General features: G+C 46.0%; 1 protein-coding gene across 2 annotated transcripts; it reads right to left on the bottom strand.

The window, feature by feature from the left end:
• Positions 1–22,161: 22,161 nt before the first annotated feature.
• LOC123092629 (serine/threonine-protein kinase ATG1c) lies at positions 22,162–27,769 on the bottom strand. 2 transcript variants are annotated; one of them, XM_044514438.1, is made up of 13 exons: positions 27,324–27,769; positions 26,860–26,977; positions 26,719–26,777; positions 26,508–26,572; positions 25,536–25,629; positions 25,358–25,438; positions 25,158–25,263; positions 24,463–24,535; positions 24,036–24,391; positions 23,572–23,912; positions 22,924–23,197; positions 22,767–22,837; positions 22,162–22,664 (listed from the first exon to the last, which is right to left on the bottom strand). In XM_044514438.1, exons 1-13 carry the CDS (start codon positions 27,579–27,581, stop codon positions 22,476–22,478), a joined length of 2,085 nt encoding a protein of 694 aa, XP_044370373.1. In that variant the 5' UTR covers positions 27,582–27,769; the 3' UTR covers positions 22,162–22,475. The 2 variants fall into 2 exon arrangements, with proteins under 2 accessions (XP_044370373.1, XP_044370372.1); XM_044514437.1 differs by having other exon boundaries at positions 23,572–23,945; positions 27,324–27,766.
• Positions 27,770–27,832: the final 63 nt, after the last annotated feature.

The raw sequence follows: 27,832 nt of genomic DNA, 5'->3' as shown, positions 1-27,832 counted from the left end.
GTTCTCTTGTCCCACCAGTGGACTATCTTACCAATGATTGCTTGCATGATGTTGACCCACCTATTCCCTGTTGGGGAACATTGCAGAAAATAAAAAAAATTCTACGCTTCACCAAGATCAATCTATGGAGTCATCTAGCAACGAGAGAGAGGGGTGCATCTGCATACCCTTGTAGATCACGCGCGGAAGCGTTCAAGAGAACGGGGTTGAAGGAGTCGTACTCGTCATGATCCAAATCACCAACGTCTCCTCCTTCTTGATCCAGCAAGGGGGGGGGAGAGGTTGATGGAGATCCAGCAGCACGACGGCGTGGTGGTGGAAGTAGCGGCGATCTCGGCAGGGCTTCGCCAAGCTCAACGAGAGGGAGAGGTGTTACGAGGGGAGAGGGAGGCGCCAGGAGCTGGGGTGCGCAGCCCTCCCTCACCCCTCTTTATATAGGGGCCCTGGGGGGCGCCGGCCCCCTAGAGATTGAATCTCAAGGGGGGGCGGCCAAGGGGGGGGGGCTTGCCCCCCAAGCCAAGTGGGGCGCCCCCACCACTAGGGTTTCCAACCCTAGGCGTAGGGGGAGGCCCAAGGGGGGCGCACCAGCCCACCAGGGGCTGGTTCCCCTCCCACTTCATCCCATGGGGCCCTCCGAGGTAGGTGGCCCCACCCGGTGGACCCCTGGGACCCTTCCGGTGGTCCCGGTACAATACCGGTGACCCCCGAAACTTTCCCGGTGGACGAAACTGGACTTCCTATATACAATTCTTCACCTCCGGACCATTCCGGAACTCCTCGTGGCGTCCGAGATCTCATCCGGGACTCCGAACAACTTTCGGGTTACCGCATACTAATATCTCTACAACCCTAGCGTCACCGAACCTTAAGTGTGTAGACCCTGCGGGTTCGGGAGACACGCACACATGACCGAGACGACTCTCCAGCCAATAACCAACAACGGGATGTGGATACCCATGTTGGCTCCCACGTGTTCCATGATGATCTCATCGAATGAACCACGATGTCGAGGATTCAAGTAATCACGTATACAATTCCCTTTGTCAATCGACATGTTACTTGCCTGAGATTCGATCGTCGGTATCCCAATACCTCATTCAATCTCGTTACCGGCAAGTCACTTTACTCGTACCGTAATGCATGATCCCATGACCAAACACTTGGTCACATTGAGATCATTATGATGATGCATTACCGAGTGGGCCCAGAGATACCTCTCCGTCATACGGAGTGACAAATCCAAGTCTCGATCCGTGTCAACCCAACAGATACTTTCGGGGATACCTGTAGTATACCTTTATAGTCACCCAGTTACGTTGTGACGTTTGCTACACCCAAAGCACTCCTACGGCATCCGGGAGTTACACGATCTCATGGTCTAAAGAAATGATACTTGACATTGGAAAAGCTCTAGCAAACGAACTACACGATCTTGTGCTATGCTTAGGATTGGGTCTTGTCCATCACATCATTCTCCTAATGATGTGATCCCGTTATCAATGACATCCAATGTCCATAGTCAGGAAACCATGACTATCTGTTGATCAACGAGCTAGTCAACTAGAGGCTCACTAGGGACATGTTACGGTCTATGTATTCACACATGTATTATGATTTCCGGATAACACAGTTATAGCATGAATAATAGACAATTATCATGAACAAGGAAATATAATAATCATCATTTTATTATTGCCTCTAGGGCATATTTCCAACAGTCTCCCACTTGCACTAGAGTCAATAATCTAGTTACATTGTGATGAATCGAACACCCATAGAGTTCTGGTGTTGATCATGTTTTGCTCGCGGAAGAGGTTTAGTCAACGGATCTGCGATATTCAGATCCGTATGCACTTTGCAAATATCTATGTCTCCATCTTGAACATTTTCACGAATGGAGTTGAAGCGACGCTTGATGTGCCTGGTCTTCTTGTGAAACCTAGGCTCCTTGGCAAGGGCAATAGCTCCAGTGTTGTCACAGAAGAGAGTGATCGGCCCCGACGCATTGGGTATGACTCATAGGTCGGTAATTAACTCCTTCATCCAGATTGCTTCATGTGCTGCCTCCGAGGCTGCCATGTACTCCGCTTCACATGTAGATCCCGCCACGACGCTTTGCTTGCAACTGCACCAGCTTACTGCCCCTCCATTCAAAATATACACGTATCCGGTTTGTGACTTAGAGTCATCCAGATCTGTGTCGAAGCTAGCGTCGACATAACCCTTTATGACGAGCTCTTTGTCACCTCCATAAACGAGAAACATATCCTTAGTCCTTTTCAGGTACTTCAGGATATTCTTGACCGCTGTCGAGTGTTCCATGTCGGGATTACTTTGGTACCTTCCTACCAAACTTACGGCAAGGTTTACATCAGGTCTGGTACACAGCATGGCATACATGATAGACCCCATGCCCGAGGCATAGGGGACGACACTCATCTTTTCTCTATCTTCTATCATGGTCGGACATTGAGCCGAGCTCAATTTCACACCTTGCAACACAGGCAAGAACCCCTTCTTGGACTGATCCATATTGAACTTCTTCAATATCTTGTCAAGGTATGTGCTTTGTGAAAGACCTATGAGGCGTCTCGATCTATCTCTATAGATTTTGATGCCTAATATGTAAGCAGCTTCTCCAAGGTCCTTCATTGAAAAACACTTATTCAAGTAGGCCTTAATGTTGTCCAAAAGTTCTATATCATTTCCCATCAAAAGTGTCATCCACATATAATATGAGAAATGCTACAGAGCTCCCACTCACTTTCTTGTAAATGCATGCTTCTCCATAAGTCTGCATAAACCCAAACGCTTTGATCATTTTATTAAAGCGAATGTTCCAACTCCGAGATGCTTACACCATCACATAGATGGAGCGCTGGAACTTGCATACTTTGTTAGCATTCTCAGGATCGTCAAAACCTTCCGGCTGCATCATATATAGTTCTTCCTTAAGATAGCCGTTAAGGAATGTCATTTTGACGTCCATTTGCCATATCTCATAATCATAGTATGCGGCAATTGCTAACATGATTCGTACGGACTTCAGCTTCGCTACGGGAGAGAAAGTCTCATCATAGTCAACCCCTTTAACTTGTCGATAACCCTTAGTGACAAGTCGAGCTTTATAGATGGTAACATTACCATCCGCGTCCGTCTTCTTCTTAAAGATCCATTTGTTTTCTATCGCTCTCCGATCATCGGGCAAGTCTGTCAAAGTCCACACTTTGTTTTCATACATGGATCCTATCTCGGATTGCATGGCTTCAAGCCATTTGTTGGAATCTGGGCCTGCCATTGCTTCTTCATAGTTCGAAGGTTCACCGTTGTCTAACAACATGATTTCCAGGACAGGGTTGCCATACCACTCTGGTGTGGAACGTGTCCACGTGGACCTACGAAGTTCCGTAGTAACTTGATCCGAAGTACCTTGATCATCATCATTAATTTCCTCTCTAGTCGGTGCAGGCACCACAGGAACATCTTCCTGAGTTGCGCTACTTACCGGTTCAAGAGGTAGTACTTCATCAAGTTCCACTTTCCTCCCACTTACTTCTTTCGAGAGAAACTCTTTCTCCAGAAAGGACCCATTCTTGGCAACAAAGATCTTGCCTTCGGATCTGAGGTAGAAGGTATACCCAATGGTTTCCTTAGGGTATCCTATGAAGACGCATTTTTCTGACTTAGGTTCGAGCTTTTCAGGTTGAAGTTTCTTGACATAAGCATCGCATCCCCAAACTTTTAGAAACGACAGCTTAGGTTTCTTCCCAAACCATAATTCATACGGTGTCGTCTCAACGGATTTAGATGGTGCCCTATTTAAAGTGAATGTAGCTGTCTCTAGAGCGTATCCCCAAAATGATAGCGGTAAATCGGTGAGTGACATCATAGATCGCACCATATCCAATAGAGTGCGATTACGATGTTCGGACACACCGTTATGCTGAGGTGTTCCAGGCGGCATGAGTTGTGAAACGATTCCACATTTCCTTAAGTGCGTACCAAAGTCGTGACTTAAGTATTCTCCCCCACGATCTTTCGGTCACGTTGATTCTCTACCTCATTCTGAAATTCCTTGAACTTTTCAAAGGTCTCAGACTTGTGTTTCATCAAGTAGACATACCCATATCTACCTAAGTCATCAGTGAGAGTGAGAACATAACGATAGCCACCGCGAGCCTCAACGCTCATTGCACCGCACACATCAGTATGTATAATTTCCAATAAGTTGGTTGCTCGCTCCACTGTTCCGAAGAACGGAGTCTTGGTCATTTTACCCATAAGGCATGGTTCGCATGTGTCAAATGATTCATAATCAAGAGACTCCAAAAGTCCATCAGCATGGAGCTTCTTCATGCGTTTGACACCAATGTGACCAAGGCGGCAGTGCTACAAGTATGTGGGACTATCGTTATCAACTTTACATCTTTTGGTATTCACACTATGAATATGTGTAACATCACGTTCGAGATTCATTAAGAATAAACCATTGACCAGCGGGGCATGACCATAAAACATAGCTCTCATATAAATAGAACAACCATTATTCTCGGATTTAAATGAGTAGCCATCTCGTATTAAACGAGATCCAGATATAATGTTCATGCTCAAATCTGGCACTAAATAACAATTATTGAGGTTTAAAACTAACCCAGTAGGTAAATGTAGAGGTAGCGTGCCGACGGCGATCACATCTACCTTGGAACCATTCCCGACGCGAATCATCACCTCGTCCTTCGCCAGCCTCCGCAGCTCCTGTTTTGAGTTACAAATATGAGCAACCGCACCGGTATCAAATACCCAGGAGCTACTACGAGCACTGGTAAGGTACACATCAATTACATGTATATCACATATACCTTTAGTGTTGTCGGCCTTCTTGTCTGCTAAGTATTTGGGGCAGTTCTGCTTCCAGTGTCCCTTTCCCTTGTAATAAAAGCACTCAGTCTCAGGTTTGGGTCCATTCTTTGGCTTCTTCCCGGCAACTGGCTTACCGGTCGCGGCAACTCCCTTGCCGTCCTTCTTGAAGTTCTTCTTACCCTTGCCTTTCTTGAAACTTGTGGTTTTATTGACCATCAACACTTGATGTTCCTTTTTGATTTCCACCTCCGCTGATTTCAGCATTGAAAATACTTCAGGAATAGTTTTCACCATCCCCTGCATATTGTAGTTCATCACAAAGCTCTTGTAGCTAGGTGGGAGCGACTGAAGGATTCTGTCAATGACCGCCTCGTCCGGGAGGTTAATGTCCAGCTGGGACAAGCGGTTGTGCAACCCAGACATTTTGAGTATGTGCTCACTGAGTAGAACTATTTTCCTCCATCTTACAACTGTAGAACTTGTCGGAGACTTCATATCTCTCGACTCGGGCATGAGCTTGGAAAACCATTTTCAGCTCTTCGAACATCTCATATGCTCTGTGTTGCTCAAAACGTTGTTGGAGCCCCGGTTCTAAGCTATAAAGCATGCCGCATTGAACGAGAGAGTAATCATCAGCACGCGACTGCCAAGCGTTCATAACGTCTTGGTTCTCTGGGATGGGTGCTTCACCTAGCGGTGCTTCTAGGACATATGCTTTCTTGGCAGCTATGAGGATGATCCTCAGGTTCCGGACCCAGTCCATATAGTTGCTGCCATCATCTTTCAGCTTGGTTTTCTCTAGGAACGCGTTGAAGTTGAGGTTGACATGAGCATTGGCCATTTGATCTACAAGAAATTTTGCAAAGGTTTTTAGACTAAGTTCATGATAATTAAGTTCATCTAATCAAATTATTTAATGAACTCCCACTCAGATTAGACATCCCTCTAGTCATCTAAGTGATACATGATCCGACTCAACTAGACCGTGTCCGATCATCACGTGAGACGGACTAGTCATCATCGATGAACATCTCCATGTTGATCGTATCTTCCATACGACTCATGTTTGACCTTTCGGTCTCTTGTGTTCTGAGGCCATGTCTGTACATGCTAGGCTCGTCAAGTCAACCTAAGTGTTTTGCATGTGTAAATCTGTCTTACACCCGTTGTATGTGGACGTTGGAATCTATCACACCCGATCATCACGTGGTGCTTCGAAACAACTTTCACAACGGCGCACAGTTAGGGGGAACACTTTCTTGAAATTATTGTGAGGGATCATCTTATTTACTACCGTCGTTCTAAGCAAATAAGATGCAAAAACATGATAAACATCACATGCAATCATATAGTGACATGATATGGCCAATATCATTTTGCTCCTTTTGATCTCCATCTTTGGGGCGCCATGATCATCATCGTCACCGGCATGACACCATGATCTCCATCATCGTGTCTTCATGAAGTTGTCACACCAACGATTACTTCTACTTCTATGGCTAACGGTTTAGCAATAAAGTAAAGTAATTTACATGGCGTTATTCAATGACACGCAGGTCATACAAAAAATAAAGACAACTCCTATGGCTCCTGCCGGTTGTCATACTCATCGACATGCAAGTCGTGATTCCTATTACAAGAACATGATCAATCTCATACATCACATATATTTCATTCATCACATCCTTTTGGCCATATGACATCACAAGGCATATGCTGCAAAAACAAGTTAGACGTCCTCTAATTGTTGTTGCAAGTTTTTACGTGGCTGCAATAGGGTTCTAGCAAGAACGTTTCTTACCTACGTAAAACCACAACGTGATATGCCAATTTCTATTTACCCTTCATAAGGACCCTTTTCATCGAATCTGATCCGACTAAAGTGGGAGAGACAGACACCCTCTAGCCACCTTATGCAACTAGTGCATGTTAGTCGGTGGAACCTGTCTCACGTAAGCGTACGTGTAAGGTCGGTCCGGGCCGCTTCATCCCATGATGCCGCCGAAACAAGATAAGACTAGTAGTGGCAAGAAAATTGACAACATTTACGCCCACAACAAGATTGTGTTCTACTCGTGCATAGAAACTACGCATAGACCTAGCTCATGATGCCACTGTTGGGGAACGTTGCAGAAAATAAAAAATTTCTATGCTTCACCAAGATCAATCTATGGAGTCATCTAGCAACGAGAGAGAGGAGTGCATCTACATACCCTTGTAGATCACGCGCGGAAGCGTTCAAGAGAACGGGGTTGAAGGAGTCGTACTCGTCGTGATCCAAATCACCGATGATCCTAGCGCCGAACGGACGGCACCTCCCCGTTCAACACACGTACGGTTGGGGAAGACGTCTCCTCCTTCTTGATCCAGCAAGGGGAAGGGAGAGGTTGATGGAGATCCAGCAGCACGACGGCGTGGTGGTGGAAGTAGCGGCGATCTCGGCAGGGCTTCGCCAAGCTCAGCGAGAGGAAGAGGTGTTACAAGGGGAGAGGGAGGCGCCAGGAGCTGGGGTGCACAACTCTCCCTCCTCCCTCTTTATATAGGGGCCCTGGGGGGGCGCCGACCCCCTAGAGATTGAATCTCAAGGGGGGCGGCGGCCAAGGGGGGGGCTTGCCCCCCAAGCCAAGTGGGGCGCCCCCCACCCCTAGGGTTTCCAACCCTAGGCGCAGGGGGAGGCCCAAGGGGAGCGCACCAGCCCACCAGGGGCTGGTTCCCCTCCCACTTCAGCCCATGGGGCCCTCCGGGATAGGTGGCCCCACCCGGTGGACCCCCGGGACCCTTTCGGTGGTCCCGGTACAATACCGGTAACCCCCGAAACTTTCCCGGTGGCCGAAACTGGACTTCCTATATACAATTCTTCACCTCCGGACCATTCCGGAACTCCTCATGACGTCCAGGATCTCATCCGGGACTCTGAACAACTTTCGGGTTACCGCATACTAATATCTCTATAACCCTAGCGTCACCGAACCTTAAGTGTGTAGACCCTACGGGTTCGGGAGACACGCAGACATGACCGAGACGACTCTCCCACCAATAACCAACAGCGGGATCTGGATACTCATGTTGGCTCCCACGTGTTCCACGATGATCTCATCGAATGAACCACGATGTCGAGGATTCAAGTAATCCCGTATACAATTCCCTTTGTCAATTAGTACGTTACTTGCCTGAGATTCGATCGTCGATATCCCAATACCTCGTTCAATCTCGTTACCGGCAAGTCACTTTACTCGTACCGTAATGCATGATCCCGTGACCAAACACTTGGTCACATTGAGCTCATTATGATGATGCATTACTGAGTGGGCCCAAAGATACCTCTCCGTCATACGGAGTGACAAATCCCAGTCTCGATCCGTGTCAACCCAACAGATACTTTCGGAGATACCTATAGTATACCTTTATAGTAACCCAATTACGTTGAGACGTTTGGTACACCCAAAGCACTCCTACGGCATCCGGGAGTTACACGATCTCATGGTCTAAAGAAATGATACTTTACATTGGAAAAGCTCTAGCAAACGAACTACACGATCTTGTGCTATGCTTAGGATTGGGTCTTGTCCATCACATCATTCTCCTAATGATGTGATCCTGTTATCAGTGACATCCAATGTCCATAGTCAGGAAACCATGACTATCTGTTGATCAACGAGCTAGTCAACTAGAGGCTCACTAGGGACATGTTATGGTCTATGTATTCACACATGTATTATGATTTCCGGATAACACAATTATACCATGAATAATAGAAATTTATCATGAACAAGGAAATATAATAATAATCATTTTATTATTGCCTCTAGGGCATATTTCCAACATTCCCATGCTTCATGCTAGTGCGACTTCCTCATGTCATGACTTACCTATTTATGATGAGTATGATGATGAGCATATTGAGTTGCCTGGTTGTGCTGCTATGCTTCATAGGATATCATGTGAAAAATCTATTGGCCGCGTCATGTTTGATTTAAACTTGTCATATGCTATGAGTGAGATCTCCCATATTGCATCATTTCAATCTCAACATAGTAACTATGCATGCCCCATTAAAAAATCCCATTTGCACTTATGGCATAGATGACGAGATGATGGTCATTGGCTTTTATTTTTCATGTGATGATATTGCCATGCTTCCTTTACATGAGTTGCGCAATTCATCTACTATGCAATGCCATGATCACATTGTTCCAAATATGCATTGTTTTGGATGTTGTCAATATTCTTCATGTGATGTTTCTACTAATGCTCATGAGAAGACCCCCATAGTTTCCTCATACATATTAGGAGATTTTGATGCATTCCATACTTTGCATGATTCCCATAATTGCGTGCACCATATGCATTCCATGAATAACAATGCTCTAGATATTTCTCATGATGCAGTACATCCTTTGAGTCTCCATTATGCTCTACATAACAGCAAATCTCTCATGATGGATGACATGTTTCTATATCATGCATCTCATTTATTTGAGCATTGGATATTTTGTGCTAACCAACACAAGCACGTACGCATCATGATGGATGATGTGTACATATACCACGCACACATAATTTTTTCTTTGTCTTTGTTTTGTGTAGGTACTCGCGTATACACGTCAACTCTCAATCCCAAGAGTTGACGAAACAAACTCTTGAGAGCAACGACGATTTGGGATCCCGTGGATTGTCCTTACCACCGTTCTCTTCGCGCAATGCCTAAGCGCATCTCTTTTACTTGTCTCTCACACGACTATGGGCTATTTACCACTTGTCACCTTATGCCCATACTATCGTGTTCACTTTGCATGTTATGCCTCTTTACATGAGTTTGCCATGTAATTGTGACACTTGCTTGCATCTACCCATGATTCACCATTATGCTACTTCTATGTGTATTTGCATGCTTGGTGGAGATACTTGTTGCTACTGCCATGTTTACTATGTGCCACATGCTATTGTTGATTCTTGTGTTGGGAGAGTCATGATGTTCCATTGCTATTTACCTAGGACTTCTTGCCAATACAATGATGATACTCACCTCATATCTTGCTTTTATGCTTGTGTTATGTCATGTGAATTATTCATACCCAATATTTTCATACATGACATGATTGCCATGATTACCTCTAGTATGTTGCATCTTTGCACTACTAGCTTGCTTGACATGATCAGTATGATTACTTGTTTGGTTGCATCACCCATGTTCCATTCTTACTCGCTTTCTTGGGTTGATGATGTATATGTTCATACCTCTCACATGATATATCTTGATCATTGTCTCTTGTGTCCATTAGTTGCCTCTTTCATATCCACTTGTATTGAGTGCAACCATACTATGCTTATTGATCTTGGAGACTTTGACACCTTACTTGTGATGCATGCTTGTTTGATTGAGCCACTTGTATTTGGTTGTTCTTGCATCTTATGCCTCCATGCTATGAAATGCTCCCTTGTCCTTTCTTATGATGAGCATGATGCATACACTTGTTGGGTATCTTACCACACGAATGATAGGTTTTGCACTTCCGCTAACCTCATTTGTTTTTCTGAGTGTTTGTCATATTCTTTCGTTTTGAAGGATTCACAAGGCGGTACCATCACAAGACAACTTGGTCATGTGAAGGCGTACATGATGCGCGACACCAACATTTTCGACATTCTCATAAAGGTGAACTCCTTTCCTTTGAGCCATCCTCGAGTACGCATATTGGATGGGTCAATCTTTCATTGTTGTTTTCTTCTTGTTGTCTACATGATACATCTCGCGAACGGAGGAGCGACATTGGAGATTGACTCTATGGACCTTCACATTGAGGAGCGCTCACACTTATTGGATGCACCTTCGGAACTCCACTCATGCCATGTCATCGAGCATTGGTACATCAACACTCCTTTGACACATTGCACCAACACATACATATTTGTTGATTATGCTTCCCCATGTCATGCTCGATGGACATTTCATACTCACCACAAGTTTTCACCGTGTGCATGGATTGACTGACATTATGATTGCCTTGTTGCATCTATTTCCATGTCATCCATGATATATGAGCTTGTGCATTTCCTTAGCAAATTTGTTGTGATCTTCCTTGATGGCATATTCATACATCATGATCATATTGTCCACCATCAATTGCATGATAACATACACATATTGAGCATCCATTGCCATGTTCATGCTCTTGATAAACCATCACACTATGACATCATTTTGCACAATGGTAGAATTTGTAGCTTTGTGCACCATGACAACTACCACAACTTTGTGTGCACAATGATTGCATTTTATCCCATGAATGCTTTGCATATCATTCTATATCATCTTGATAAGCTTCATGCGCTTTGTCGCGAACATTCTTGCCGCACAGACTCATTCTTACATGATGGACACTTTGTGTGCGCTAACCATTGTATTTCCGAGTGTCGCTTGTGTTTGCTCTTTTTGCATGTCTATCACTCCGGAGACACCTTGGAGTACTTGGATTGCGCAATGTCTTCAACTTCGTCCAACTACAAGTCCGTCCACGACAACCGTTTCCATGGTGATGAGGATCACGATCCGAGGTCGGATCTTTCCCAAGGGGGGAGAGATGATGCGGAGCATACCACGTTCATCCCCATGTACACTCGGACTACTCTCCAAGCCATAAGAGGACATATGACGAGACCTCGAACATATGCCACTGGACATAAGTGTTGGAAATATGCCCTAGAGGCAATAATAAAAGTATTATTATATTTCATTGTTCATGATAATTGTCTTTTATTCATGCTATAACTGTATTATCCGGAAATCGTAATACACGTGTGAATACTTAGACCACACTATGTCCCTGGTAAGCCTCTAGTTGACCAGCTCGTTGTGATCAACAGATAGTCATGGTTTCCTGACTATGGACATTGGATGTCGTTGATAACGGGATCACATCATTAGGAGAATGATGTGATGGACAAGACCCAATCCTAAGCATAGCATAAAAGATCATGTAGTTCGTTTTGCTAGAGCTTTGCAAGTGTCAAGTATCTCTTCCTTCGACCATGAGATCGTGTAACTCCCGGATACCGTAAGAGTGCTTTGGGTGTACCAAACGTCACAACGTAACTGGGTGACTATAAAGGTGCATTACAGGTATCTCCGAAAGTAGTTGTTGGGTTGACACGGATCGAGACTGGGATTTGTCACTCCGTATGACGGAGAGGTATCTCTGGGCCCACTCGGTAATGCATCATCATATTGAGCTCAATGTGACCAAGGTGTTGGACACGGGATCATGCATTACGGTACGAGTAAAGTGACTTGCCGGTAACGAGACTGAACAAGGTATTGGGATACCGACGATCGAGTCTCGGGCAAGTAACGTACCGATTGACAAAGGGAATTGCATACAGGGTTTGATCGAATCCTCGACATAGTGGTTCATCCGATGACAACATCGAGGAGCATGTGGGAGCCATCATGGGTATCCAGATCCCGCTGATGGTTATTGACTGAGAGCGTCTCGGTCATGTCTGCGTGTCTCCCGAACCCGTAGGGTCTACACACTTAAGGTTCGGTGACGCTAGGGTTATGAAGATATGGATATGCAGAAACCCGAATGTTGTTCGGAGTCCCGGATGAGATCCCGGACGTCACGAGGAGTTCCGGAATGGTCCGGAGGTAAAGAATTATATATAGGAAGTGCTATTTCGGGCATCGGGGCAAGTTTCGGGGTTATCGGTATTGTACCGGGACCACCGGAAGGGTCCCGGGGGTCCACCGGGTGGGGCCACCTGTCCCGGGGGGCCACATGGGCTGTAGGGGGTGCGCCTTGGCCATCATGGGCCAAGGGAACCAGCCCCTATAGGCCCATGCGCCTAGGGTTTCCCCCTAGGAGGAGTCCTAGTGGTGGAAGGCACCCCTAGGTGCCTTGGGGGGGAGGGAAACCTCCCCTAGGCCGCCGCCCCCCTAGTAGATCTCATCTACTAGGGCCGGCGCCCCCCCCCTTGGCACCCCTATATATAGTGGGGGAGAGGAGGGACTTCATACACCAGCCCCTGGCGCCTCCTCCTCCCCCCGTTACGTCTCTCCCTCGTAGTCTCGGCGAAGCCCTGCTGCTGTGACGCCCTGCATCCACCACCACGCCGTCGTGCTGCTGGATCTTCATCAACCTCTCCTTCCCCCTTGCTGGATCAAGAAGGAGGAGACGTCTCCCATCCCGTACGTGTGTTGAACGCGGAGGTGCCGTCCGTTCGGCGCTGGTCATCGGTGATTTGGATCACGTCGAGTACGACCACATCATCACCTTGCAAGCTTCCGCACGCGATCTACAAGTGGTATGTAGATGCAAACTCTCTCCCTAGACTCGTTTCTTAGATGAACTCATAGATGGATCTTGGTGAAACCGTAGGAAAAATTTTAATTTTCTGCAACGTTCCCCAGCAGTGGCATCATGAGCTAGGTCTATGCGTAGTTCTCTTTGCACGAGTAGAACACAACTTTGTTGTGGGCGTGGATTTTGTCATCTTACTTGCCTCTACTAGTCTTTTCTTGCTCAACGGTATTGTGGGATGAAGCGGCCCGGACCAACCTTACACGTACTCTTACGTGAGACCGGTTCCACCGATTGACATGCACTAGTTGCATAAGGTGGCTGGCGGGTGTCTGTCTCTCCCACCTTAGTTGGAGCGGAATCGATGAACAGGGCCCTTATGAAGGGTAAATAGAAGTTGACAAAATCACGTTGTGGTGATTCGTAGGTAAGAAAACGTTCTTGCTAGAACCCAATTGCAGCCACGTAAAAGATGCAACAACAATTAGAGGACGTCTAACTTGTTTTTGCAGCGATTGATCATGTGATGTGATATGGCCAGAAGTTGTGATGAATGATGAATTGTGATGTATGAGATCATGTTCTTTGTAATAGGGTTCACGACTTGCATGTCGATGAGTATGACAACCGGCAGGAGCCATAGGAGTTGTCATTATTTTTTGTATGACCTGCGTGTCATTGAATAACGTCATGTAAACTACTTTACTTTATTGCTAAACGTTAGTCATAGAAGTAGAAGTAGTCGTTGGCGTGACAACTTCATGAAGACACGATGATGGAGATCATGATGATGGAGATCATGGTGTCAAGCCGGTGACAAGATGATCATGGAGCCCCGAAGATGAAGATCAATGGAGCTATATGATATTGGCCATATCATGTCACAACTATATAATTGCATGTGATGTTTATTATGTATTATGCATCTTGTTTACTTAGGACGACGGTAGTAAATAAGATGATCCCTTATAAAATTTCAAGAAGTGTTCTCCCCTAACTGTGCACCGTTGCTACAGTTCGTCGTTTCTAAGCACCACGTGATGATCGGGTGTGATGGATTCTTACGTTCACATACAACGGGTGTAAGACAGTTTTACACAGCGAAAACACTTAGGGTTAACTTGACGAGCCTAGCATGTGCAGACATGGCCTCGGAACACGGAGACCGAAAGGTCGAACACGAATCGTATAGAAGATACGATCAACATGAAAATGTTCACCGACGATGACTAGTCCGTCTCACGTGATGATCGGACACGGGCTAGTCGACTCGGATCGTGTAACACTTAGATGACTAAAGGGATGTCTAATCTAAGTGGGAGTTCATAATTTGATTAGAACTTTATTATCATGAACTTAGTCTAAAACCTTTGCAAATATGTCTTGTAGATCAATGGCCAACGCTAATGTCAACATGAACTTCAACGCGTTCCTAGAGAAAACCAAGCTGAAAGATGATGGCAGCAACTATACGGACTGGGTCCGGAACCTGAGGATCATCCTCATAGCTGCCAGGAAACAATATGTCCTAGAAGGACCGCTAGGTGACGCTCCCGTCCCAGAGAACCAAGACATTATGAATGCTTGGCAGTCTCGCGCTGATGATTACTCCCTCGTTCAGTGCGGCATGCTTTACAGCTTAGAACTGGGGCTCCAAAAGCGTTTTGAGCATCACGGAGCATATGAGATGTTCGAAGAGCTGAAACTAGTTTTTCAAGCTCATGCCCGGGTCGAGAGATATGATGTCTCCGACAAGTTCTACAGTTGTAAGATGGAGGAAAACAGTTCTGTCAGTGAGCACATCCTGAAGATGTCTGGGTTGCACAACCGTATGACCCAGCTGAACATTAACCTCCCAGATGAGGCGGTCATTGACAGAATCCTCCAGTCGCTCCCACGAAGCTACAAGAGCTTTGTGATGAACTACAACATGCAGGGAATGGAAAAGACCATTCCTGAAGTGTTCTCGATGTTGAAGTCAGCAGAGGCTGAAATCAAGAAAGAACATCAAGTGTTGATGGTCAATAAGACCACTAAGTTCAAGAAGGGCAAGGGTAAGAAGAACTTCAAGAAGGACGGCAAAGATGTTGCCGCGCCTGGTAAGCCAGTTACCGGGAAGAAGTCAAAGAATGGACCCAAGCCTGAGACTGAGTGCTTTTATTGCAAGGGGAAGGGTCACTGGAAGCGGAACTGCCCCAAATACTTAGCGGATAAGAAGGCCGGCAACACCAAAGGTATATTTGATATACATGTGATTGATGTTACCTTACCAGTACTCGTAGTAACTCCTGGGTATTTGATACCGGTGCCGTTGCTCATATTTGTAACTCACAGCAGGAGCTGCGGAATAAACAGAGACTGGCGAAGGACGAGGTGACGATGCGCGTCGGGAATGGTTCCAGAGTCGATGTGATCGCCGTCGGCACGCTGCCTCTACATTTACCTACGGGATTAGTTTTGAACCTCAATAATTGTTATTTGGTGCCAAGTTTGAGCATGAACATTGTATCTGGATCTCGTTTAATACGAGATGGCTACTCATTTAAGTCTGAGAATAATGGTTGTTCGATTTATATGAGAGATATGTTTTATGGTCATGCTCCGATGGTCAATGGTTTATTCTTAATGAATCACGAGCGTAATATTACACATGTTCATAGTGTAGATGCCAAAAGATTTAAAGTTGATAACGATAGTCCCACATACTTGTGGCACTGCCGCCTTGGTCACATTGGTGTCAAGCGCATGAAGAAGCTCCATGCTGATGGACTTTTAGAGTCTCTTGATTATGAATCGTTTGACACGTGCGAACCATGCCTCTTGGGCAAAATGACCAAGACTCCGTTCTCCGGAACAATGGAGCGAGCAACCAACTTGTTGGAAATCATACATACCGATGTGTGCGGTCCAATGAGCGTTGAGGCTCGCGGAGGATATCGTTATGTTCTCACTCTCACAGATGACTTGAGTAGATATGGGTATGTCTACTTAATGGAAACACAAGTCTGAGACCTTTGAAAAGTTCAAGGAATTTCAGAATGAGGTGGAGAATCAACGTGACCGAAAGATAAAATTCTTATGATCAGATCGTGGAGGAGAATACTTAAGTCACGAATTTGGTACACACTTAAAGAAATGTGGAATCGTTTCACAGCTCACGCCGCCTGGAACACCTCAGCGAAACGGTGTGTCCGAACGTCGTAATCGCACTCTATTGGATATGGTGCGGTCTATGATGTCTCTTACCGATTTACCGCTATCATTTTGGGGATACGCTCTAGAGACAGCTACATTCACTTTAAATAGGGCACCGTCTAAATCCGTTGAGACGACACCGTATGAATTATGGTTTGGAAAGAAACCTAAGCTGTCGTTTCTAAAAGTTTGGGGATGCGAAGCTTATGTCAAGAAACTTCAACCTGAAAAGCTCGAACCCAAGTCGGAAAAATGCGTATTCATAGGATACCCTAAGGAAACTATAGGGTATACCTTCTACTTAAGATCCGAAGGCAAGATCTTTGTTGCCAAGAACGGATGCTTTCTGGAAAAAGAGTTTCTCTCGAAAGAAGTAAGTGGGAGGAAAGTAGAACTCGATGAAGTACTACCTATTGAGCGGGATAGTGACGCAGCACAGGAAACCGTTCCTGTGATGCCCACACCAACTGAAGAGGAAAACCATGATAATGATCAAGGTACTTCGGATCAAGTTACTGCTGAACTTCGTAGGTCCACAAGGACACGTTCCGCACCAGAGTGGTACGGCAACCCTGTCCTGGAAATCATGTTGTTAGACAACAATGAACCTTTGAACTATGAAGAAGCAATGGCGGGCCCGGATTCCAACAAATGGCTTGAAGCCATGAAATCCGAGATAGAATCCATGTATGAAAACAAAGTATGGACTTTGACAGACTTGCCCGATGATCGGCGAGCGATAGAAAACAAATGGATCTTTAAGAAGAAGACGGACGCGGATGGTAATGTTACCATCTATAAAGCTCGACTTGTCGCTAAGGGTTATCGACAGGTTCAAGGGATTGACTACGACGGGACATTCTCTCCCGTAGCGAAGCTAAAGTCCGTCCGAATCATGTTAGCAATTGCCGCATAGTATGATTATGAGATATGGCAGATGGACGTCAAAACAGCATTCCTTAACGGGCATCTTAAGGAAGAACTGTATATGATGCAGCCGGAAGGTTTTGTCGATCCTCGGAACGCTAACAAAGTATGCAAGCTCCAGCGATCCATTTATGGACTGGTGCAAGCATCTCGGAGTTGGAACATTCACTTTGATGAGATGATCAAAGCGTTTGGGTTTATGCAGACTTATGGAGAAGCCTGCGTTTACAAGAAAGTGAGTGGGAGCTCTGTAGCATTTCTCATATTATATGTAGATGACATACTCCTGATGGGAAATAATATAGAATTTCTGGACAGCATTAAGGCCTACCTGAATAAGTGTTTTTTAAATGAAGGACCTTGGAGAAGCTGCTTATATATTAGGCATCAAGATCTATAGAGATAGATCGAGACGCCTCATAGGTCTTTCACAAAGCACATACCTTGATAAGATTTTGAAGAGATTCAGAATGGATCAGTCCAAGAAGGGGTTCTTGCCTATATTACAAGGTATGAGACTGAGCTCAGCTCAGTCACCGACCACGGCAAAAGATAAAGAAGAGATGAGTGTCATCCCCTATGCTTCAGCCATAGGATCTATTATGTATGCCATGCTGTGTACCAGACCCGATGTAAACCTTGCCGTAAGTTTGGTAGCAAGATACCAAAGTAATCCCGGCAAGGAACACTGGACATCGGTCAAGAATATCCTGAAGTACCTGAAAAGGACAAAGGACATGTTTCTCGTTTATGGAGGAGACGAAGAGCTCGTCGTAAAGGGTTACGTCGACGCTAGCTTCGACTCAGATCTGGATGACTCTAAGTCACAAACCGGATACGTGTATATGTTGAATGGTGGAGCAGTAAGCTGGTGCAGCTGCAAGCAGAGCGTCGTGGCGGGATCTACGTGTGAAGCGGAGTACATGGCAGCCTCGGAGGCAGCACATGAAGCGATTTGGGTGAAGGAGCTCATCACCGACCTAGGAGTCATACCCAATGCGTCAGGGCCGATCAAACTCTTCTGTGACAACACTGGAGCTATTGCCCTCGCAAAGGAGCCCAGGTTTCACAAGAAGACCAGGCACATCAAGCGTCGTTTCAACTCCATCCGTGAAAATGTTCAAGATGGAGACATAGAGATTTGCAAAGTGCACACGGATCTGAATGTCGCAGATCCGCTGACTAAACCTCTCTCGCGTGCAAAACATGATCAACACCAGAACTCTATGGGTGTTCGATTCATCACAATGTAACTAGATTGGTGACTCTAGTGCAAGTGGGAGACTGTTGGAAATATGCCCTAGAGGCAATAATAAAAGTATTATTACATTTCATTGTTCATGATAATTGTCTTTTATTCATGCTATAACTGTATTATCCGGAAATCGTAATACACGTGTGAATACTTAGACCACACTATGTCCCTGGTAAGCCTCTAGTTGACCAGCTCGTTGTGATCAACAGATAGTCATGGTTTCCTGACTATGGACATTGGATGTCGTTGATAACGGGATCACATCATTAGGAGAATGATGTGATGGACAAGACCCAATCCTAAGCATAGCATAAAAGATCGTGTAGTTCGTTTTGCTAGAGCTTTGCAAGTGTCAAGTATCTCTTCCTTCGACCATGAGATCGTGTAACTCCCGGATACCGTAAGAGTGCTTTGGGTGTACCAAACGTCACAACGTAACTGGGTGACTATAAAGGTGCATTACAGGTATCTCCGAAAGTAGCTGTTGGGTTGACACGGATCGAGACTGGGATTTGTCACTCCGTATGACGGAGAGGTATCTCTGGGCCCACTCGGTAATGCATCATCATATTGAGCTCAATGTGACCAAGGTGTTGGACACGGGATCATGCATTACGGTACGAGTAAAGTGACTTGCCGGTAACGAGACTGAACAAGGTATTGGGATACCGACGATCGAGTCTCGGGCAAGTAACGTACCGATTGACAAAGGGAATTGCATACAGGGTTTGATCGAATCCTCGACATAGTGGTTCATCCGATGACAACATCGAGGAGCATGTGGGAGCCATCATGGGTATCCAGATCCCGCTGATGGTTATTGACTGAGAGCGTCTCGGTCATGTCTGCGTGTCTCCCGAACCCGTAGGGTCTACACACTTAAGGTTCGGTGACGCTAGGGTTATGAAGATATGGATATGCAGAAACCCGAATGTTGTTCGGAGTCCCGGATGAGATCCCGGACGTCACGAGGAGTTCCGTAATGGTCCGGAGGTAAAGAATTATATATAGGAAGTGCTATTTCGGGCATCGGGACAAGTTTCAGGGTTATCGGTATTGTACCGGGACCACCGGAAGGGTCCCGGGGGTCCACCGGGTGGGGCCACCTGTCCCGGGGGGCCACATGGGCTGTAGGGGGTGCGCCTTGGCCATCATGGGCCAAGGGCACCAGCCCCTATAGGCCCATGCGCCTAGGGTTTCCCCCTAGGAGGAGTCCTAGTGGTGGAAGGCACCCCTAGGTGCCTTGGGGGGGAGGGAAACCTCCCCTAGGCCGCCCCCCCCCTAGTAGATCTCATCTACTAGGGCCGGCGCCCCCCCCCCCCTTGGCACCCCTATATATAGTGGGGGAGAGGAGGGACTTCATACACCAGCCCCTGGCGCCTCCTCCTCCCCCCGTTACGTCTCTCCCTCGTAGTCTCGGCGAAGCCCTGCTGCTGTGACGCCCTGCATCCACCACCACGCCGTCGTGCTGCTGGATCTTCATCAACCTCTCCTTCCCCCTTGCTGGATCAAGAAGGAGGAGACGTCTCCCGTCCCGTACGTGTGTTGAACGCGGAGGTGCCGTCCGTTCGGCGCTGGTCATCGGTGATTTGGATCACGTCGAGTACGACCACATCATCACCTTGCAAGCTTCCGCACGCGATCTACAAGTGGTATGTAGATGCAAACTCTCTCCCTAGACTCGTTGCTTAGATGAACTCATAGATGGATCTTGGTGAAACCGTAGGAAAAATTTTAATTTTCTGCAACGTTCCCCAACAATAAGGTGAACTCGCTCCTCTCCGAATCGTCACTTTCCACATGTGAGACATGGCTACTACCTCAAACATATGTGATATGCATGATTAAGAACCAAGAGTAAGGCCATGGAACATCTACGAGCATTGGACAAGACGGCGAGGACACCAAGCGTGAGGAACAAGAGGAAGAGCTGCCAGGAAGCTACAGCTCTCGGACGTCCGACGACCACCGGACGACCGACGATCTCCGGACGTCCGACGCCTGGAGACTCCACCAACCAGATCGACTCCAGCCGAGGCAACGTACAGCGCCCGGACGACCGCCCGACACCGGATGTCCGACACTCATCAGCGCCCGGATGACCGACGCCGACCGGACGTCCGACACTACCGGACCAGAGCCAAAACATCGGAAGTCCGAAGACTTTCGGACGACCGGACGCCCGCGAGCGATCGGACGACCGACAACCATCAGATGTCCGACGCCTGTCTGCGCAAAGAGATCGGGCTTGAGGCCCATGTATCCCTCTCCCAGTTACCCCTTCGTGGACCTAGACTATATATACTCCTCCACCTCCTAGTTAGGGTTAGCATTGTGATAGCTCATATTTGAGATAGAGCTTTGCTCATCCACTTGTTTACTTCTCCATCGGAGTCGAGCGCCTCTTCGGAGAAGATCCCCCAAGCGGATTCAAGACCCCTTTACGGGAAGGCCCTTCAAGACCTCCTCACGGAGAAGACCCTTTGTATCGTCCCTTGTTGACTTTGAATCGTGTATCTCTCTTTGTGTTTCGAGGATCTAGCACATGTGTAACCATACCTTGTTGGTTGAGCGACTTATCTCGTGTTTCCCTCGTTTTCCCCCTCGTGTTCTTCGTGTTCTTCGTAGGATCCCCTCCAATCGTGAAAGATCGGGCATGTAGGGTTCTATCCTACATCATGCTGCCATGGAGATCTCCGACCTCCTACTCCCGGTTCAAGATTTTCGGGTGAAAGCCCAAGGCCCAATGTCGGGTTGGGCAACGACGATGTCCTCGTCGCATCCCCCCTTTGGGGCGTCGCCTTGAAGCTCTTTGTTCCTGTCCGCGCATTCCATAGGCTAGACGCTCACAACATTGCGGTCGGCTGGTGTCCAACCGGTGATGTGAGTTGTTGGCATTGCGACTTGTGCGGCGACGACGATGGTGGTGTGTGGAGCTGGGTCGCGGCTTGTCCTTCTGATATCGAAGGTTTCGTTCGCCAATGGATGCGCCTATGTTTGTTCCCCGCTGTGACACAACGATGACTCCATGAGGGCGGCTTCAGCGCTTGGTGCTCTCCGGAGGTTGTGCTCGGTACGAGGCTTGCAACTTTCTCCAGTGAAGCGCGACAGCAAAATTGGAGCTGCCTATCCTCGGTGTCTACGGTCGATTGTTTGGCTATGGCCGCCGAGGTCCTTGTGTGTCGTCCGTCCGAAGGGGTCTTGACGGACCGTCATCGGCGAAGTCGAAGTCTCGGGGAGAGGTGATGACGATGACATTGCAGGCAACCTCAACGGTGTCCTCTCCTTGGCGGCATGTGTTGTCTTGTTGGTGCCAGGTCGGCCCGGTGCCCTTCTTTGTGGGTGTGTTGTAACGGTTTTCACCCAGGTTTCCATTAATTAACCGTGCAACTCTATTCTATCTTTTTTAATGAATCAGGCCCTAAGGGAATGCGTGTAAAATAAAAGAGAAATGAATTGAAAAAGGAGATTCTACTATCTTGAGCACAGCAACAGAATGGCCGGATGCAAACCATACTCTTGCAAGAACTGGCGGCACAAGTGGTGATCATACACAGATACGCTACGTTGAAGCAAGCAGCATAACAGTAAACCATAGACAGCCAGCCAGCACGACGCCTTTAGTATAGTGTAACAGCCCAAGAAATAAATAACAAGTAAGCAGTCTGTTTACATCATGACCATGGCTGCAGCCTTCATTGGTACAGAATAAAGCATGCGCAAGTTGAGAACACACGCAGCCACGCACACACACCTCACGTTACGATAGTAGTTTGGGCAATTACACTGGATTTCCGCTACACTCGCTAATCTCACAATCTCTAGCGTGGCTATCTTACACGCCCTCGTTTGGGCCAACAAATATATGTACAAATGAAAGAATATTGTACAAGTCAGCCCCCAAGAAGGCCCACCGGCAGCGGTCAGTGACTCGGGCATTACAACTGGCTGAGCCTTGCGTTGAGGGCTTCAATGTATGAGCGCAGTCGGTGTCGGTCAGATCTAGTCAGGGACAAAGGCGGGTTGAGGGCGAGCGATGGTGCCTCGATCAGGAGAAAACGCAGCAAGCATATTGCCTTTGTATACCGCGACATGGCCACTGCTGCTTTCCCCATCATCTCGACAACCTGCAACCAAGACCAGAAAGAAAACAAAATGAGTGGGTGGACAACAATCGTAACACCAACTGCTGTTGGTTCTGGGATGAAAGAAAGCATGCTTGCACTTACACCACCATGCCTTCCATATTCTAGTGCATATTGAAATATTAATTCAACCGCGTCGGGCATCGCTGTAGCATCTGCATGCATTAGCTCACTATCAGCACAAAAGAAAGTCTTACAAAGCAGATGATAATGGCTCACAGCCCCAAGCAAGGTTCAGTACCAGGTATCTGCCCTACAGTGCTTGCAAGTTCTTCAGCATGTTCAACTTCAGTGAGAAACTGCCTCTCAATCTGTGTGCATTCTTCATCAGCCATTTGAGAGTTTGCAAGCAAATGGGGAGCGTCAGTATCAAGCCCCTTCATAGTGATATCATGTGAGGAACTCTCTCTGGCAGCTGAAGCCGCATAGGAATTGCATATGTGAATTGCTTGCTTCCAGGTCGCAAGAATAATTAGCTGGATCGAGAATGCCTCTAAGTGCCTGCCACCTTTTATCTTCAAAGATTTTGGGTGGTTGATCAACAAGACGTAAAAACAAGTTAGAAGTCACATAGATAATGCTCACAAAGTTACTTTAGGCAGATCAATGTGATAAAACCAACATAATAATAGCTTGCCACAGTAAGAAAAGCACACAAACATCTGAACAAAAAGTTCCAACATCTCAAAAAGTTGAGATGAAATAAAATACTCCCTCCGTCCTGAAATACTTGTCGGAGAAATGCATAAAAATGGATGTATCTAGAACTAAAATATGTCTAGATACATCCATTTCTCCGACGATTATTTCCGGACGGAGGGAGTAGAAGGGAATTAAATAGGAAAGCAAGGAAACAAAGACTAGAGAGTCATCAAGCATATAAATTTACCTCTTCTTTGACCAACTCCACTATGGTAGAAGCATACTGCCCCAATAATCTAATCCTGGTCAGATAATCAGATGGTGGTTGATCCAAGCCATCACTCATGTAAGCAGATCCATGTGAAGTACCAGATATTGGAGAACAATGACTGTCCAAGCTACCAGTTCCAGCAGACTGTTGCCTGTTTATTGCTGTGCCATTTATTGGCACTGGTGCACTAAGAGCAGCTAAGTTCGGTGGCGAAACAGAGGGATTCTCATATTTAGCCGGTAAATTGCGCTGTAGAGAGGCACTTGTTGAAGAAGAGGATCCTTCCGCATGTCCAGACACAAAGACATATTCCTGATCTACAAACTCTAATGAATCAATGATAGGGGAATCTACATTACAAAGCAAAAATAATGAATTCAGTAAGAACTATTCGCAATGATTATGAAGAAATGTGTGATAATCACAAGAGACTTTGGTACCTTCTGGATGAACACCTTTAGCACCACGTCCTTCACCAATCTTGCTTTCTTTGGTCCTTTGACCAGGATGGTCCAGACGTTGACTGCTAGGTGCATAATTGTTGCCCATAATGTATCTGGACAACAGACCTGTATGCTTCGACGGACTCTGGCCTGAAGTTTTATCCAACTTTTTACTAGTAGCAAACCCATAAGATTTCATTGGGGCATTACTCTCAGGAACAGGACTCTCCTCCTGTCCGGTTGACAGATCTAAAGGAAAAGGCATACAATCTTCTTGAGAACTTTGGTTCGAAAGCCTCGTTGGACTGCTTTTAATGAAGGGAAAGCCATCTCTTGTGTCTGATGGTGTCCGACTGCCAATGCACTACATAATATCAAACACATTGCATGATGTGGTATAAAGATGGTAGCATGAAGATATTACCTCAAGATTTTCTCTGGAGCATGTTCAAAGAGAAATGGATGATTCACAAACTCTTCAACTGTAAGTCGTTCCACTGCATGCACATATTAGAATGGTACCATTAATACTCCTTAATATACATCATAACAGATTGCATAATGTGCTTTAATCTATTTCTTTTGAACAACTCATAATGTTCAATGATACGCTGTACATGGTTACCAGTCATTACTGTTAATTGTTCATGAAGAAAGCATGCAATTGTGATGACTTTAAAACTTAAAATTGCACATGCAAAAAATAAATGTGCACTAATAAATGATTATCCTCCACAGGTACAGCCTAACTCACAACTCACATGTTATTATAATAGTTTTTATCTAGCAATAATTAATACTCTGATACAATTTATTTATTTTGCATGGTAACTTTTAAGGCATAATGAGTCAGTAAATCCAGGAAGGGTGCAAATGGAGTCAAAGAGACGAAAAAATGACGAATTACAATGCCACCCAAATTTACTTTTGAATGGTACCATTTATTTTCGACCAGATGTCTGTTAGGTTACACAGTAATACTTCTTAATACTTCACCCCACCAAGTAGCAATACTTATGCCAGAAAAAATTAAGTAGCAGTAGAAGAAATAATGACGTGAGGAACTGCCTACTGCCTTGCATAAATTGTTTCTATATACGCAAAGACAATGATTTGTACCTGAACTGATTCGCAGTAACTTTCTGCACAAGTCAATGCAATCATGGCTCAACTCACAATCAGATGGAAATCGTAATTGACCTGACTTTAATATGTTTTTCATCAACTGATGAAGTAACAATAGTTCCCATTAGCACTTGTAGGCACATACTATTTCAACAATGTTGAAGTAATTATATCATGTGAAAAATGAGATGAACCTGGATTTGACTATCCCCGTTAAAAGGTGGAGATCCAGTAACAAGTTGATATAGAATAATACCGACGCTCCAAAGATCTGCCTGTTCTATCAGAAATCAAGCATGAAACACACAGTCAAGAACAGGTAACAGTCGATCACAAAGCCCACACAGAAACGGAAAAAAGAAAAGCTCCGACCTTTGCATCATACTTCTGTGCTTGCATGACTTCAGGAGCCATGTAAAGGGGTGAACCACAAAGTGTTTCAGCTAGACCAGAAGGTTGCAAAAATCTGCTCACGCAAACAAATACAAAATGAGTGAAACTAAAACAGATAAAGTATCATACGCCTGACATACTGAAGTTATCCGATAGTTGATGGCTTATTCACCCATTATTAAACCCACTTGATCAGCAGCGTGGAGACTGAAAGCCGAGATGCGAGTTCATGAACGCATGTAATTTGCAAATGTTGCAAAAACTACTTCAAAATGAAGCAGATATAACTTTCAAGGTTGCAGGTGTGTTTTTCTTTTTGGCAAAATTATTGCAGACAAACTTTGGATGTTGCAGAGGTTCTCTTAGAAAATGTATGATATTTTTTCTCCAGCAATAGCACAATATCAGTTCAGATTGTAGGAGTTACTGCAGACATGTTCAGGGAACTTTTGAACCTGATACTGCACATTTTTGCTAAACTAGGTAAAATGGATCTATCAATGAAAGATGCAAGTCCATTAAGCGTTAGGAAAGGAGCGGAGTACATATTGTGCTATTTTGCAATTGAAACGGAACACTGACCTATTAGTGCAGGACACACATCAGTTAAGAAAGGAGCAGAACCTTTTGGCCATGGCATGGTGTCTATTCCCAATATTCTGGTCCACATCAGTTGACACAGCGCTAGTCGCTCAGGAAAAGAAAATCAAATAACGGTGAAAAACAAGCAGTAGCTGGTGGACCCCACAAACAAATGTGGCAGCAAGAAAGAAAGGCTGCCGTATGTCATTCTAGTGATATGTAGCATGCTAGCACTATGTTACATGGCATCACTAACAAAGATTAAAAGCAGGATTTGTGATTCAGTTCACTAAATGAAGGCCATGCGAGGAAAGTAGCAACTAATGTTCTATCTCCGAGAATGAATGAAATAGAACAGCAGTAACTCACTTTGCAAATCCGAAGTCAGCAATCTTCAAGATGGAAGTTCCATTATTTGAAACAAGAAGAATGTTCTGTTTGGACAACCACAAAAATTTATAATTCAATGGTTTGGTAAAATTACCAAGCAACCGTTTGAGAGCTCGTATTTCTCTTGTCAGACTCTTGATCACGAAATGAGCAGAGAAATGCAAACCAATAGTTGACAGCGATGACTGACCTGTGGTTTAAGATCCCGATGAACCACATTGCTTTCACGAAGCTTCTGCAGACCACATGCTGCAGAAACAAGAGATTATGAACAAGGCACATAACATGAATCAACCATGGGAAGAGATGGGAGATGTGGGAAGATACTTGCCTAGCTGCCGAATGAAATGCTTAGCAACAGTTTCAGGAACCCTTTTATGCCGTAGAAGATACGCGTACAAGTCACCACCTCGACAATACTCCAATATGAGATATATCCTCCCACCATCCTGAAAGACATACACAAGACATATATCACTTCATAATCAATAATGAGAAACAGTTATTCTTCTGGAATCTATGTGGATAAAAGCTAAAATAGTTTTCAAATTTTTGCTGAATCTATGTAGATAGTACTAGGAGAGGGGGACATCAAGTTCCAACCTATCATTTGCTTGGGTTGTCTACCTACCGAGCATTCCGAACCAAATCGAAATAGAGATCGTCATCAGCGGCTCCCAATTCTGGGCATATCAGGCTAATACTAACAGACAGCAGACAATGACATAAAAAAAAGTAACAGATCGAGAGCAATTGCGCAAGATACAGACAGAGAGAGGAGGGAGGGTACCCTACCCTGATGGAGTCGTGAAGCGCGATGATGTTGGGGTGCGTGATGCGGCGGAGGATGTCGACCTCGGAGAGGAGGCTGTCGCGGAGCTTGGCGCTGAGGCGGTCCATGGCGATCTCCTTGACGGCCACCTCCGTGCCCCGGGCGACGTGCTTCCCCAGCCAGACCTGCGAGTAGGCCCCCGACCCGATCGGGCGCAGCAGCACGTAGTCCCCCACCCGCCGCCCGCCCGCGCCCCCGCCCCCGCCGCCGCGGTCCTCCATCGCCCGGCTGCTCGGGGGTTCTAGGGCGCCGTCGCGATTTACCCGTCCAGGTCCCGCCCGGCGCCGGGGGAGGAGAGACTCGAGATTCCTTCCGCCGCTGGGGGAGAAGCAACCGTGTTGGTGTTGGTGTTGCTGCGGAACAACAACGGGAAGACGGAGCAGAGAAGAGGAAAAAGAAAATGAGAAGGACTTGTTCACTCGGCGGCGTGCGTGGTTTTAATGGTTATCCCTATCCGCTGCCCTCGACAGAT

This window comes from Triticum aestivum, chromosome 4B, assembly GCF_018294505.1.
Source record: "Triticum aestivum cultivar Chinese Spring chromosome 4B, IWGSC CS RefSeq v2.1, whole genome shotgun sequence".
NCBI classification, from domain to species: Eukaryota; Viridiplantae; Streptophyta; class Magnoliopsida; order Poales; family Poaceae; genus Triticum; species Triticum aestivum.
This window is presented reverse-complemented; position numbering and strand designations above follow the sequence as displayed.